Raw genomic sequence first — 15,742 nt, 5'->3', positions numbered from 1 at the left:
AAGAATGTGTTCTTAACTGACTTGCCTAGTTAAATAAAGATTAAATAAAGGTGTAATATATATATATATATATATATATATATATATATATATATATATATATATATATATATATTATTTGTTTTTTAAATCACCCAAATTGGTGTCCAAAAATACCGATTTCCGATTGTTATGAAAACTTGAAATCGGCCCTAATTAATCGGCCATTCCGATTAATCGGTCGACCTCTCGTCTAAGCAGATGATTTGTTGCAGTTGCAAACGTAATAAAATCTTGGTCCGATAGTCCAGGATTATGACGAAAAACATTAAGATCCACAATATTTATTCCGCGGGACGAAACTAGGTCCAGAGTATGACTGCCAGTGAGTAGGTCCAGAGACATGTTGGACAAAACCCACTGAGTCGATGATGGCTCCAAAAGCCTTTTGGAGTGGGTCTGTGGACTTTTCCATGTGAATATTATCTGCCATGACTACAAGGTCCGATAGGAATTCAGGGAACTCTGTGAGGAACGCTGTATATGGCCCAGGAGGCCTGTAAACAGTAGCTATAAAAAGTGATTGAGTAGGCTGCATAGATTTCATGACTAGAAGCTCAAAAGATGAAAACCCAGTCATTTTTGGGGTGAAAATAGAAATTTGCTATCATAAATGTTAGCAACACCTCCGCCTTTGCAGGATGCACGGGGGACATGGTCACTAGTGTAACCAGGAGGTGAGTCCTCATTTAACACAGTAAATTAATCAGGCTTAAGCCATGTTCCAGTCAGGCCAATCACATCAAGATTATGATCATTGACTATTTCCTTGGAAGTGAGGGATCTAACATTATGTAGACCTATTTTGAGATGTGAGATCACAATCTCTTTCAATAAAGACAGGTATGGAGGAGGTCTTTATTCTAGCGAGATTGCTAAGGCGAACACCGCCATGTTTAGTTTTGCCCAACCTCGATCGAGGCACAGACACTGTCACAATGGGGATAGCTGAGCTGACAACACTGACTATACTAGTGGCAGACTCCACTAAGCTAGCAGGGTGCAGGCCAGGCAGCAGGCTATCTCATTGTGGAGCTGGGGGAGTTAGAGCCCCGTCTGTGTTCATAGATAAGATGAGAGCACCCCTCCAGCTAGGGAGGAGTGAAGGTCCTGATTGTGGGTGAGTCTCAGAAAGAGGGCCAATTATCTAAAAGTAATCTTTTGGGAGGGGCAGAAACTTTTTCAACCAGCGATTGAATTGAGATTCTGATATAGTGCTCATCACTCCCCCTAACTGGGAGGGGGCTAGAGACAATTACTCGATGCCGACTCATCTTTCTAGCTGATTTACATGCTGAAGCTATGTTGTGCTTGGTGACCTCTGACTATTTCACCCTAACATCGTTGGTGCCGACGTGGATAACAATATCTCTATACTCTCTACACTCGCCAGTTTTTAGCCTTAGCCAGCACCATCTTCAGATTAGCCTTAATGTCGGTTGCCCTGCCTCCTGGTAAACAGTGTATGATCGCTGGATTGTTTTTAAATCTAATACTGCGGGTAATGGAGTCGTCAATGACTAGGGTGTTCAATTTGTCAGAGCTAATGGTGGGGGGCTTCGGTGTCTCAGACCCTGTAACGGATAGAGTAGACTCTGACTCTTTGCTTAAAGGGGAGAACCAATTGAAAGTTTCTGTCGGCTGAATGAGCGACACCGGTTGAACATTCCTACAGAATTTCCCTCCAGAAGCCATGAGAAAGTTGTCTGGCTGCGGGGACTGTGCGAGGGGATTTATACTACTATCTGTACTTACTGGTGGCACAGATTCTGTTTCATCCTTTCCTACACATAAATTACCCGTGCCTAACGATTGCGTCTGAAGCTGGGTTTGCAGCATGAAACGTTAGCAACAAACCGCACAGCAGCACATAAACAAGTCTGTTCCATCTCACTCAAACTTCCCCACCCTAAACCCCGCTCATTCTAAATGGGAGGCTGTGGTAGCAACCCTCCCTCATGTCCCCTATGTCTCTCTCTCCGCAGGCAGGGGGTTCCCAGGTGGTCTTTACTAACCCGCTGGAGATAGTCAAGATCAGATTGCAGGTGGCAGGAGAGATCACCACAGGACCTAGAATCAGCGCCCTCAGTGTCATCCGAGACCTGGGCTTGTTCGGCCTCTACAAGGTGTGTGTTTGACCATTTACGTCTGGTGGCATTGTGCTTGTATTTTGAGAAACAAAGGCCTTTTGATTGACAATGTCTGTCACTTACCCTTTGTGTATGTAGGGTGCTAAAGCGTGTTTCTTGAGAGACATCCCTTTCTCAGCCATCTTCTTCCCAGTGTACGCCCACACCAAGGCTCAGTTCGCCGACGAACAGGGAAGACTGGGCGCATTACAGCTGTTAGCTGCTGGAGCCATCGGCGGTACACACACCTACCGAGCGATGCAATTCAATTCCATTTTATTTGACTGTCAAAAAGTCATAGCCACAGGTGATACCCTTTGACTCCATTTCCCAGGTATCCCTGCTGCCTCCCTGGTGACGCCTGCTGATGTCATCAAGACGCGCCTGCAGGTAGCAGCGAGGGCGGGACAGACCACCTACACTGGAGTCACGGACTGCTTCAGGAAAATCATGCATGAGGAGGGATTCAGAGCACTGTGGAAGGGAGCTGGAGGTGTGTGTGTGTGTGTGTGTGTGTGTGTGTGTGTGTGTGTGTGTGTGTGTGTGTGTGTGTGTGTGGAAATGGGAATTTGCTTACTCTGTCTCTCTCCCCAGCTCGTATGTGTCGATCCTCTCCTCAGTTTGGGGTGACTCTGGTGACCTATGAGCTTCTACAGCGGTGGTTAAATGTGGACTTCGGAGGGCAGTAAGTACACACACACACACTCTCCCCATTATAACACAAGTTATCATACAATGTCCCCCATTTCCCCATCTTTCTCTCTCCAGTCGTCCGTCAGGGTCTGAGCCCACTCCTAAGTCTCGTATCTCGGAGCTTCCTCCGGTCAGTGCTGACCACGTGGGCGGTTACCGTCTGGCTACGGCCACCTTTGCTGGCGTGGAGAACAAGTTTGGCCTCCACCTGCCCAAGTTCAAGTCCTCTGGAGTGGTCTCCATTCACCATGATACCTCTTCTGCCTCCACTCAAGAGGAGGCTGCTGCCCCCTAAAGACTGGGCCTTTAACTACCTGCCCACTCCACTAGGGAGTATACACTTAGACACACACTCCCAGGGGCCATGCAAAATAAATACATACTAATACACACACACTGTTTGTAGGGCCATTTAACCAGAAATACACACACACTCCCAGGGTCCATGTAACCAGACATACACACAGACGTACACACTGCTCCCCACTCCTCCCAGGGACTAATTCAGTGCTCTCTCTCCCTGGTCCTGGAGAGCTGACTGTAAGATCAATAGTTAAAGCTCAGTCAGTAACCTGAACATTGCACTGTGTTGTATCTCCAGTGGCTGCATGCTCCTCTTCTCTCATCCTTCTTTTCATCTGAAACATGTATTTGAAAAGGAGCCTCGCCTCCCCCCCCACACACACATTCCAGTTCCCCCTCCCCCCACGCTGCGCTCTCGCTCTCTGGTGGCTCCTCTCTTCTCAATAATAACTGATTTAGATTTTCTAGGATTTCTTTCGGATGCACATTGTGTGTAAGGCTACTTTGATTGGACAGTGTGTAGGGGATATTTGATTGGACAGCGTGTGTAAGGCTTTACTCTGATTGGGCATGGCACAGGAAGTTACTGTACATATTGTAGATCTGCTGTACAGAGATGTGACACTGCTGGAAAGGAATTGTTACTGTAAGGTTGGACAATGTTATGGTAACGTTAGAGCAACACCATGAGGATAATGAGAGAAACATTTTGGTTACAGAAGTGTTGCAGTAATGTTAGAAAGCAACGTGACTGTAACGTCGGAGTGACGTTACTGTTATGTTAGAATGACGTTGGGACTCTCTGTCTCTTGAGAATCACTGATGTACAGACCTTTTCAACATAAGTGTTTATTGAGGAGAATCATGAGCAAATGATTAGATAACTTAAATCCATTTCAATTCATTGTGTATTTTATTGAAATAAATAAAGCATATGTATGGTTTTCATTCTAGAGGTTAGTGTTTATTTCAAGGGGAATGAACAGCAAAAAGGGACAAGCAAAACCTTACCAGGAGTTTTGGCATAATACTAGACTTGGTAACTTCATGTTATACTAATACAATTTTACAAAATGTCCTATCATATCAAAATCATTAAGGAGCACAGAGAACATTTGGTATTCAGACCTTTTCCACATTGTTACGTTACAGCCTCATTCTAAAATTGATTAAATGAAAGGTTTTACTCATTAATACACCATATTAACAAAGCAAAACATTTTTTTTTTTTTGTACCCAAAAAATATGAAGTACCTTATTTACGTTTTACGTATTCAGTATTCAGACTCTTTGCTATGTGACTAGAAATGGAGCTCAGGGGCATCCTGTTTCCATTGATCATCCTTAATGTTTTTACAACTTCTACAATTCAATTGATTGGACATGATTTGGAAAGAGACACCTGTCTATAAGGTCCCACAGTTAACAGTGCATGTCAGAGCAAAAACCAAGCCATGAGGTGGAAGGAATTGTCTGTAGAGCTCTGAGACAGGATTCTGGCGGCACAGATCTGGGGGAAGTGTACCAAAAAATGTCTACAGCATTGAAGGTCCCCAAGAACACAGTGGCCTCCATTCTTAAATTGAATAAGTTTTGAACCACCCAGGAAAACTGAGCAGTCGGGGGAGAAAGGCCTCAGGGAAGTGACCATGAACCCCAATCGTCACTCTGACAGAGGTCCTCTGTGGAGATGGGAGAACCTTCTAGAAGGACAACCATCTCTGCAGCACTCCACCAATCAGGCCTTTATGGTAGTGGCTAGACAGAAGCCACTCTTCAGGAAAAGGTGCACAAAAGAACCCGGTTGGAGTTTGCCAAAAGGCACCTAAAGGACTCGCACCATGAGAAACAAGATTCTCTGGTCTGATGAAACCAAGATTGAACTCTTTGGCCTGAATGCCAAGCCTCACGTCTGGAGGAAACGTGGCATCGTCCCTACGGTGAAGCATGGTGGTGGCAGCATTATGTTGTGGGGATGTTTTTAAGCGGTAGGGACTGGGAGATTAGTCAGGATTGAGTGAAAGATGAATGGAGCAAAGAACTGAAAGATCCGTGACACAAACCTGCTCCAAAGCACTCAGAACCTCAGACTGGGGTGAAGGTTCACATTCCTTCAGAACAACGACCCTAAGCACACAGCCAAGACAACGCAGGAGTGGCTAGGGACAAGTCTCAATGTCCTTGAGTGGCCCGGACTTGAACCCAGTCGAACATCCTCTGGAGAGACCTGAAAATAGTTGTGCAGCGACGCTCCCCATCCCACCTGACAGAGCTTGAGAGGATCTGCAGAAACTCCCCAAATACAGGTCTGCCAAGCTTGTAGCGTCATACCCAAGAAGACTCAAGGCTGTAATCACTGCCAAAGGGGCTTCAACAAAGTACTGAGTAAAGGGTCTGAATACTTATGTAAATGTGATATTTCAGTTATACATTTTTAAAAACCTGTTTTTACCTTGTCATTATGGGATATTGTGTATAGAATGATGGGGGGGGGGGGGGGGGGCTTTAATCCATTTTAGAATAAGGCTGTAACATCACAATGTGGAAAAAGTCAAGGGGTCTGAATACTTTCTGAATGTGTTGTGTGTATATATACAGAGTTTGTTGGAAAGAGTACCAGAGAATTGTGGAATGGACAATGTTCCCACAACAAAAGTCTAGTTGAAATGCTAATTAGAATGTGGTGCATTTGGTGCCAACATGGTGAATAGTTGGCCAAACTCTGTATGGATCTATGGCTTCATATGAGGAAATACTTCATTAACCTCCTTTCAGGAAGGAGAGAGACACTGGGTTTCTTTTGAGACCTACGGGTACAATACATTTTTAAATGGATAAAGTCATTGACTTTGGTTTATTCAAAAACCACTAACATATTCAGTCAAGGCAAGGAAAGTTTAAAAAGCACTTTGTCTTGTAGTGGTATGAGCTTAGGTGTAGTGCTAATGTTATGGGATTTACTAGTAAAGCTATCCGTAGACACGTTTAAATATGTAGTATGTTTAAAATATGTGCAACCGCATATGATAAATAAGAGCAAGGATAAATAAAATCTAAGGACATTGCTGCCCTAGTCTATAAATGTTGGAATGGGTCATCCTATTTCTTTGTCTTCCCCATTAAACCCACATGGTCAGCCTTTAGGGAATACACACAAGAGCTGCAAAGTAGTAAAAAGGTACAAAGTTTTGCATATTTAGGGAAGAGCTGTGGACAGAACACGCAAATGTTCTAGAACCTGAGAGGATAAACATCACTCCTGTTCCAACTGGAGGGAGGATTTGGAAGCGAGTGCAGGAGGGGAGTGGTTACCATGGTGATCAGGCGACGAGGCGCTGCGCGGCCAGCTCCTCTCCTTCATCACGGTTCTCGTTGATCTCCACCAGCGTGTGTACCAAACGGGTCCATTCATCTGCCTTGGGCACACAGATTTGCTGTGGAAACACACACAGGTGAAACAAATTGCAGGTATGACAGGTGATTTATTTCAGTGCAGCAATATAAGGGTTTTACTAGATGAATGAATGGGTGAAGGAGTAGATCTCTCACCTCCCCTACGTCATACACCAGCACCTGTCCGTCTGAGTCTCCTGTAGCGATCTCTCTCCCTGAGTGAGCCCACCGCACACGGTTCAGAGCAGGAGACCCATTCACACACACACTTGCACTGGGCACCTAGGACACACAGTGTTTATGTTGAATTGTTCATTGCATGTCTTGTTTGTACCGTGTGTATGAATGTGTGTGGGGGAGGAGCTATAGGAGGACGGGCTCATTGTAATGTCTGGAATGGAAATTTTGGAACGGAGTCAGATGAGGTTTCCATATGTTTAATACCGTTCCATTACAGCCATTACAATGAGCCCGTCCTATAGCTCCTCCCACCAGCCTCCTCTGGTGTGTGTACCTCTGTGTCGTTGTTGAGGTTCCACAGGTCCAGGCGTCCAGATCCGTCTACACAGGCGAAGAGGGCGGGGTGTGTGGGAGACCACATGACATCATACACATAGTCACAGCTGTCCTCAAATGAATACAGAGGACGGGTACTCTACAGAGAGAGAGAGAGGGTACTGTTAGAGAATGAGGTGGGGTTGATGTTTCTGTGTGTGTGCGTTACCTTGGTGGTCCACAGCTTGACGGTCCAGTCGAAGGAGGCAGAGATGAACAGATGGGAGAAATCCACAGGACCCCCAGCACTGTGACAGCTCAACCCAGTGACCGGACCATGATGTCCCTCAAATACATCACTGATACCTGCTTTACTGTAACACAGAACATGTGCACAAATCAATCGTTACTCCCCATCGTCAAATAAAATCACACACTCACTCACGTACCTACCAAATCACACACACACACACGTACCTCCCGAATCACACACACACACACACACACTCACGTACCTACCAAGTCACATACACACGTACCTACCAAATCACACACACACACTCACATACCTACCAAATCTCACACACACACTCACATACCTCCCGAATCACACTCACTCAAGTACCTCCCGAATCACACACACACCCACTCACGTACCTCCCAAATCACACACACTCACGTACGTACCTCCCGTGACGGCAGGCGGTGTAGACTGATCCATCTTCACTCCCGACCACAAAGTTGTTCACATCACCCAGCGGAAAAGCCATGGAGGTCACTGCTACTGCCTTAGACTGCTTAAACACCAGCTCCAGACTGTCCTGGAACACACACACACACACACACACACACACACACACACACACACACACACACACACACACACAGCATTAAGACTGACAAAACACTAGCTCTGCGATGTCCTAGAACTCACACACACACACACACACTGCAGTCGTACCTGTGGTTGAGACAGCATGTCCAGGCTCCAGGAGCACATCTTTCCATCAGTGGAGATGCTGATGAGGTTGTGAGCATTCTGGGTCCCCACCACGTTCACACAGTACACTGGGTGCTGAACATCACAGAACACAGACACTGTTCAGTCTCTATGGGCGGCAGGTAGCCTAGTGGTTAAGAGTAACTGGAAGGTTGATGGTTTGAATACCTGAGCCTTGAGCAAGGCACTTAACCCTAGTGGCTCCTGTTAAGAGCGTATGACAAATGTCAGTAGCTAACAGTAGCTTGTAAGCTAATATAATGTAAATAACTTCACAATTTGAAAGCTATTGAGCACTCTGCGTGTGTTACCGTGTGAGCAGATGCAGAAAGAGGAGTTCTCTGTACAGGTGTTCTCTTGTTGCTCCTGTTGTCCCATAGGACAATCTGGCCTGAGTAAGTCCCACCCACGACCAGGTTAGGATGGAACCTGGCGAACGCTGCTGACATCACTGCAGACTGGAGGACAGGCAGAAGAAAAGGATTTTCGCAGAGCAGTGTGCGTGTGTGGTGGCACCTTAATTGGGGAGGACGGGTTTGTGGTAATGACTGGAGTGGAGTCAGTGGAATGGTATCAAATACATCAGACACATGGTTTCCAGGTGTTTTATACCATTCCATTCACTCCGTTCCAGAGCCGTCCTCCCCTCAGCAGCCTCCCCTGGTGTGTGGTATGCGCGTTCATGCGTTTGTGTACCTGGCAGTGGAAGGTGTATTCAGGTGTTGTCTTCTTGAACTTCATGTTCCAGACCAAAGCCACTCCGTCAGGCTCATGAGGAGCATCCTCGTTGTTGTTGTAGGAGGCCACCAGCAGCTCAGGGTACTGAATCAAACAGGAGTCGAACACAAGGTTAATATGAATCCGACAGTTACACTGAGTGTACAAAACATTAGGAACACCTTCCTTTTGCCCTCATAACAGCCTCAATTGGTCGGGGAATGGACTCTACAAGGTGTCAAAAGTGTTCCACAGGCATGCTGACCCATGTTGACTTGTTTCAAGTTGGCTGGATGTCTTTTGGGTGGTGGACCATTCTTGATTCACACGAGAAACTGTTGAGCACGAAAAACCCAGCAGCGTTGCAGTTCCAGTCACACTCAAACCGGTGAACCTGGCACCTACTACCATACCCTGTTCAAAGGCACTTCAAACTTTTGTCTTGCCCATTCATCCTCTGAATGGCACACACACAATCCATGTCTCAATGCTCTTTAACCTGTCCCCCCTTCATCTACACCGATTGAAGTGGATTTAACAAGTGACATCAATAATGGATCATATCTTTCACCTGGTCAGTCTATTTCATGGAAAGAGCAGGTTTTGTACACTCAGTGTATATTTACAATCAGTACACACTGTCTTACCTGAGGAGACCAGTCCAGACAGGTGACCACCCTGTTCTTGGACCAACGTTCGTCAGAGAATGCCCTGTTCAGAGACATCTTAGCCCCTGCCTGCATCTCACTGGAAAAGAAGAACGGGAAGGAGAGAGGAGGGGGTAGAGAGGAGGAGGGGGTAGAGAGGAGCAGGATGGGAGAGAGAAGAGGAGGGGGAGAGGGGAAGGAGAGAGGAGGGGGTAGAGAGGAGGACGGGGTAGAGAGGAGGAGGATGGGAGAGAGGGGAGAGGGGAAGGAGAGAGGAGGGGAGAGAGAAGAGGTGGGGGAGAAGGGGAAGAGAGGAGGGGAGAGAGAAGAGGTGGGGGAGAAGGGGGAGAGGAGAGTGGGACAGGAGAGAGGAGGGGAGAGAGAGGCCGTTAGTGAGAGAGGAGGTGTTTGTAGTTATTATTGATATTGATTATTGTACTAAAATGTTGAGGGAGCTAGCACACAATCATTTAGCTGCACCTTTTATACCAGCTGGGAAGTGTGTGTGTATGACTAATAATAATAATATTATTATTTGACAGTTTGTGGTGCCTCACCCCTCCTTGTCTTCCAGGTCTCGGCCGCTGTAGTCAAAGCAGACGTCTACTCGTTCAGACAGAGCCCGTTCCACAATCCTGCTCCCTCGATCGAAGAACGCCATGAATTCCTCTGAGTGGAGAAGCTGCATCTTCTCCTCTTCAGTCAGATCTTTGGGAGTGACTACAAGCACACACACACACACGAATATCAGCTGTGGTGTAGGCAGGGCTAGCCGATTTACAGGTAAGAGGTTAAAGTCAGTCTCACTTTCTTCCTGCTTCTCCTCCTGATCAGCTTTCTCCTCCTGGGACTCCTCTGCTGGCTTGGGCTCAGCCATCTCCTCCTCCTCTTCCTCCTCCGCTACAAACACCCACACACACACACAGGTTCAATATCATGCTCACAACAACACAACATACTTTTAAAAGTCTGTAAATTGCTGGTAACACATAAAACACAAGGACTACCTGGTTTGTCCTGTGTGTGTGTTTGTGTACAGGTGGGGGTCTGTGTCTCCTTGGAGTAGGACACAGACTGTTTGGGTGGGAAATCCACCTGGGTCACCTTTGCCATGCCAAGCCTCAAACCACGCCTGGAGACACATACATAGTCAGGGAGACACATACAAACCTAAAAACACAGCCACAAGATTATACAGACTCTCTCATGCACACATACACAAGGTCAGAGTCTCTTCCACATCCAAATACACCATCAGAAAGACAAACACTCTACATGCGCTAGCAGACAGCAATGTGCATGATGCAAACATGTCCACCAGGAAAGACCAGGAGGAACAGAAGAGAGGAGCAGGGAATGTAGGGAATATGTCTTAGATAGTAAGAGAGAGGGGAGCAGTACCCCAGCCAAGTAGGGAATATGTCTTAGATAGTAAGAGAGAGAGGAGTAGGACCCCAGCCAAGTAGGGAATATGTCTTAGATAGTAAGAGAGAGAGGAGCAGTACCCCAACCAAGTAGGGAATATGTCTTAGATAATAAGAGAGAGGGGAGCAGTACCCCAGCCAAGTAGGGAATATATCTTAGATAGTAAGAGAGATAGAAGCAGTACCCCAGCCAAGTAGGGAATATGTCTTAGATAGTAAGAGAGAGAGGAGCAGTACCCCAGCCAAGTAGGGAATATGTCTTAGATAGTAAGAGAGTGAGGAGCAGTACCCCAGTAGGTCGGAGTCAGAGTGCAGCTGTAGAGTAGAGGGGTCAGGATCCCAGTGTAACGTCCTGATACAGCCACAACGCACCACCGGGGAGAAGCAGAGAGGGGGAGAGCAGGAGAGAAAAGTTAGATGAGAGAGAAGTAGACAGAGAAGGAGAGGGAGCGGAGAGAGAGATGGCGAGAGAGAAAAAGAGAAAACAACAGGGAGTGAGAGAGAGGTGGAGTGGGAAGTGAAAGAGAGAAAGCAGACAAGTCAGAATTTACAAACCTGTTGTTAATAAATACTGAGCCAGGAAATACACTGAACTAAAATATAAACGCAACATGCAACAATTTCAAAGATTTTACTGAGTTACAGTTCATATAAGGAAATCAGTCAAATGAAAGAAATTAATTAATTAGGCCCTAATCTATGAATTTCACATGACTGGGAATCCAGATATGCATCTGTTGGTCGCAGAAACCCCCCCAAAAAGGTAGGTGTGTGGATCAGAGAACCAGTCAGTATCTGGTGTGACCAACATTTGCCTCATGCAGCCTGACACATCTCATTCACAACGTTGACATCAGCATTATGCTTCCCAACACGAAGCCATACGCGTTTTCTGACATCTGCCCGGCACAGATGAATCCAATTATTTGTGAAGAGCACACTTTTTCATTGTGCCGGTGGCCATCGAAGGTGAGCATTTGCCCTCTGAAGTGAGTGACGACGCCGAACTGCAGTCAGGTCAAGACCCTGGTGAGAATGACGAGCACGCGTCCCTGAGGTTTCTGACAGTTTGTGCAGAAATGATTTGGTTGTGCAAACCCACAGTTTCATCAGCTGTCTGGGTGGCTGGTCTCAGACGATCCCACAGGTGAAGAACCCAGTGGAGGTCCTGGGCTGTGAAGAAGCCAGTGGTGGTCCTGGGCTGTGAAGAAGCCAGTGGAGGTCCTGGGCTGTGAAGAAGCCAGTGGAGGTCCTGGGCTGTGAAGAAGCCAGTGGTGGTCCTGGGCTGTGAAGAACCCAGTGGAGGTCCTGGGCTGTGAAGAAGCCAGTGGAGGTCCTGGGCTGTGAAGAAGCCAGTGGAGGTCCTGGGCTGTGAAGAAGCCAGTGGAGGTCCTGGGCTGTGAAGAACCCAGTGGAGGTCCTGGGCTGTGAAGAAGCCAGTGGTGGTCCTGGGCTGTGAAGAAGCCAGTGGAGGTCCTGGGCTGTGAAGAAGCCAGTGGAGGTCCTGGGCTGTGAAGAAGCCAGTGGAGGTCCACGCCAGCCCATGTGGAGGTCCTGGGCTGGCGTGGTTACACGTGGTCTTTGGTTGTGAGGCCGGTTGGATGTACTGCCAAATTGTTTAAAAAAACGACAATGGAGGCAGCTTATGGTACAGAAATTAACATTAAATTATCTAGCGACAGCTCTGGTGGACATTCTTGCCATCAACATGCCATCTGCATGTGTTGTGTGACAAAACTGCACATTTTTGAGTGGCCTTTTATTGCCCCCAGCACAAGGTGCACCTGTGTAATGATCATGTTGTTTAATCATCTTCTTGATATGTCACACCTGTCAAGTGGATGGATTATCTTGGCAAATGAGAAATGCTCACTAACAGGGATGTAAACACATTTTTGCACAACATTTGAGAGAAATAAGCTTTTTGTGCTGATGGAAAATATCTCGGATCTCAGCTCATTAAATATGGGACCAACACTTTACATGTTGTGTTTATATTTTTGTTCAGTGTAGTTAATCACATAGACACACATACCTAGAGTTTCCATCTCCAGAGTCCTGGCTTCCTGTCTCGCTGCACATTGATTTGGCTGAGGGAGACATAGGGGCGGGGACTAGATAGTGAAACAAACACGTATCCTCTGTTATTACTCTCAGAGGCTGGGCTGTTGAGTGAGTGAGTGAGTGAGTCCTGGGGAAGAAGCCAGTGAGGAGTGGTCCTGGGCTGTGAAGTGCCAGTGGTGGTCCTGGGCTGTGAAGAAGTGAGTGAGTGTCCTGGGCTGTGAGGGAGGGAGTGGAGGTCCTGGGCTGTGGAGGGAGGGAGTGGAGGTCCTGGGAGGGTGGAGGGAGTGAGGAGTGGGAGTGAGTGATCAGTTGGTTAGTCATAAAATAAAAAAGGGAGAAGATACAAAAAAGGAAAATAAATAAAAGGAGAAGAGAGAAAAGTAGGTGTAAGTGACATGCTGAGGCTTCATGCTGAAAGGTTGAATCAAAACCAGAAGAGAAAACAACAGAAAAGATGTGAAGAATTCTTTAACAATTCAACAAAACCAAGACAGGACAAGGAAATTATATTGGTGTAACACCCAAATGTTAAACACAGACGATGAATGTTAAATTAGAATACAAACTGTGTGTGTGTGTCTCCTTACCATTGGTTATATCAGGGGCGATCCCCATGCTCTGCAGTAGAGCTTCAGCCTCTCTCCTCTTCTTCTCCAGGTCAGATGAGTCTGGTGCCCCAGCTGCACCCCCCTCCCCTCCCCGCTTAGAGTCAGATCCCTACAGGGGGAAGGGGGGCGAGGTAACGTGAGGGGATTTGTTGAATGGCAGGGACAGGGAGACAGTAATATAATAAATACTGCATGTTGGCTATAACATGATACTGTAATAATCATATACTGATAGCCGCCACTCCTCTGCATCAAGCCAGCAGTCAGCAGGTTCTACATCATTCTTCTCTTCTCTCTACTCACATCCTTCTTCTTGTTCTTCTCCTCCTCCTTTCTCTTCTTTTCCTCTCTGATTTGGGCCAGGCGTTGTTTCTTCCTCTCCAGCTCCGCCTTCAGCTCACTCTTATCCTGTTTATCTGCCATGCTATAAGAGAGAGGGAGAGAGAGAGAACAAGTCAATATGAGTTTGAAGATGTGTGTGTGTGCGTGCGTACGTGTGTGTGTGTGGATAGTAGCTACTGGGGGTGTCACACTGGAACCATGTGAACACAAAGGGACAACTATTCATGACAATGTGTCCTTTATCTGTGAAATGTAAAGTATGAAACAAAGTAGTGACAGTATCTATGCTATGCCTATGTTAAGCTGGGTTGTTATTAGCGCTCGAAAACTCTAGGCGGCATTCTGCCTTCTCCCTTCAGTTCTCAGCCATTAGCTTCGCCCATGACTGCCTCATGTGAACTACAACACCGAAGCTGTGTATTAATGTTTAGAAAATGGAATAACCATCACCTGCGATGTGGCTTTCGAAACATATGGCCTTTATCTTTCAGCGGGAAAGAATAATTCAAATGAAAAAGGTAGACTTACTGTAGCAGTTACAGATCCATACAGCTATGGTGCCTTATTGTAGCAGTTACAGATCCATACAGCTATGGTGCCTTATTGTAGCAGTTACAGATCCATACAGCTATGGTGCCTTATTGTAGCAGTTACAGATCCATACAGCTATGGTGCCTTATTGTAGCAGTTACAGATCCATACAGCTACGGTGCCTTATTGTATGGTGCCTTACTGTAGCAGTTACAGATCCATACAGCTATGGTGCCTTACTGTAGCAGTTACAGATTCATACAGCTACGGTGCCTTATTGTATGGTGCCTTACTGTAGCAGTTACAGATCCATACAGCTATGGTGCCTTACTGTAGCAGTTACAGATCCATACAGCTATGGTGCCTTACTGTAGCAGTTACAGATCCATACAGCTATGGTGCCTTACTGTAGCAGTTACAAATCAATACAGCTATGGGGTCTCACTGTAGCAGTTACAGATCCATACAGCCATGGTGACTTACTGTAGCAGTTACAGATCCATACAGCTATGGTGCCTTACTGTATGTTGCCTTACTGTAGCAGTTACAGATCCATACAGCTATGGTGCCTTACTGTAGCAGTTACAGATCCATACAGCTATGGTGCCTTATTGTAGCAGTTACAGATCCATACAGCTATGGTGCCTTATTGTAGCAGTTACAGATCCATACAGCTATGGTGCCTTATTGTAGCAGTTACAGATCCATACAGCTATGGTGCCTTACTGTATGGTGCCTTATTGTAGCAGTTACAGATCCATACAGCTATGGTGCCTTATTGTAGCAGTTACAGATCCATACAGCTACGGTGCCTTATTGTAGCAGTTACAGATCCATACAGCTATGGTGCCTTATTGTAGCAGTTACAGATCAATACAGCTATGGTGCCTTATTGTAGCAGTTACAGATCCATACAGCTACGGGGTCATATTGTAGCAGTTACAGATCCATACAGCTATGGTGCCTTATTGTAGCAGTTACAGATCCATACAGCTATGGTGCCTTATTGTAGCAGTTACAGATCCATACAGCTATGGTGCCTTATTGTAGCAGTTACAGATCCATACAGATACGGGGTCTTATTGTAGCAGTTACAGATCCATACAGCTATGGTGCCTTACTGTAGCAGTTACAGATCCATACAGCTATGGTGCCTTATTGTAGCAGTTACAGATCCATACAGCTACGGTGCCTTATTGTAGCAGTTACAGATCCATACAGCTATGGTGCCTTACTGTATGGTGCCTTATTGTAGCAGTTACAGATCCATACAGCTATGGGGTCTATTGTAGCAGTTACAGATCCATACAGCTATGGTGCCTTATTGTAGCAGTTACAGATCCATACAGCTACGGGG

The 15,742-nt window shown here is 46.3% G+C and overlaps 2 protein-coding genes across 14 annotated transcripts in view; one reads left to right on the top strand and one right to left on the bottom strand.

The window, feature by feature from the left end:
* The window catches only part of slc25a12 (solute carrier family 25 member 12), a 26,610-nt gene extending 22,493 nt beyond the window's left edge, over positions 1–4,117 (top strand). For both annotated transcript variants that reach the window (XM_064932140.1, XM_064932148.1), the window contains exons 14-18: positions 2,025–2,165; positions 2,268–2,406; positions 2,503–2,661; positions 2,763–2,853; positions 2,937–4,117. In XM_064932140.1, coding sequence (XP_064788212.1) covers positions 2,025–2,165; positions 2,268–2,406; positions 2,503–2,661; positions 2,763–2,853; positions 2,937–3,156 — 750 coding nt within the window. In that variant the 3' untranslated portion in view covers positions 3,157–4,117. The remainder of the gene's footprint in view (positions 1–2,024; positions 2,166–2,267; positions 2,407–2,502; positions 2,662–2,762; positions 2,854–2,936) is intronic.
* The window catches only part of LOC135510862 (dynein, cytoplasmic 1, intermediate chain 2a-like), a 27,574-nt gene continuing 15,933 nt past the window's right edge, over positions 4,102–15,742 (bottom strand). For 3 of the 12 annotated variants that reach the window (XM_064932174.1, XM_064932159.1, XM_064932167.1), the window contains exons 2-16: positions 13,816–13,936; positions 13,492–13,621; positions 12,876–13,005; positions 11,130–11,192; positions 10,424–10,548; positions 9,974–10,316; positions 9,417–9,516; positions 8,749–8,874; positions 8,364–8,510; positions 8,014–8,127; positions 7,740–7,873; positions 7,282–7,426; positions 7,072–7,212; positions 6,714–6,839; positions 4,102–6,598 (exon numbers count right to left, since the gene is read on the bottom strand). In XM_064932174.1, the coding sequence (XP_064788246.1) occupies positions 6,485–6,598; positions 6,714–6,839; positions 7,072–7,212; positions 7,282–7,426; positions 7,740–7,873; positions 8,014–8,127; positions 8,364–8,510; positions 8,749–8,874; positions 9,417–9,516; positions 9,974–10,316; positions 10,424–10,548; positions 11,130–11,192; positions 12,876–13,005; positions 13,492–13,621; positions 13,816–13,935 (2,058 nt within the window). In that variant the 5' untranslated portion in view covers position 13,936 and the 3' untranslated portion in view covers positions 4,102–6,484. The remainder of the gene's footprint in view (positions 6,599–6,713; positions 6,840–7,071; positions 7,213–7,281; positions 7,427–7,739; positions 7,874–8,013; positions 8,128–8,363; positions 8,511–8,748; positions 8,875–9,416; positions 9,517–9,973; positions 10,317–10,423; positions 10,549–11,129; positions 11,193–12,875; positions 13,006–13,491; positions 13,622–13,815; positions 13,937–15,742) is intronic. The other 9 variants (XM_064932206.1, XM_064932221.1, XM_064932237.1 and 6 more) reach the window with 9 other exon arrangements.

The sequence above is a fragment of the Oncorhynchus masou genome, chromosome 3 (genome assembly GCF_036934945.1).
Source record: "Oncorhynchus masou masou isolate Uvic2021 chromosome 3, UVic_Omas_1.1, whole genome shotgun sequence".
Taxonomy (NCBI): domain Eukaryota; kingdom Metazoa; phylum Chordata; class Actinopteri; order Salmoniformes; family Salmonidae; genus Oncorhynchus; species Oncorhynchus masou.
Note: the sequence above shows the minus strand (reverse complement) of the source record. Positions and strands in the feature narration are given on the sequence as shown.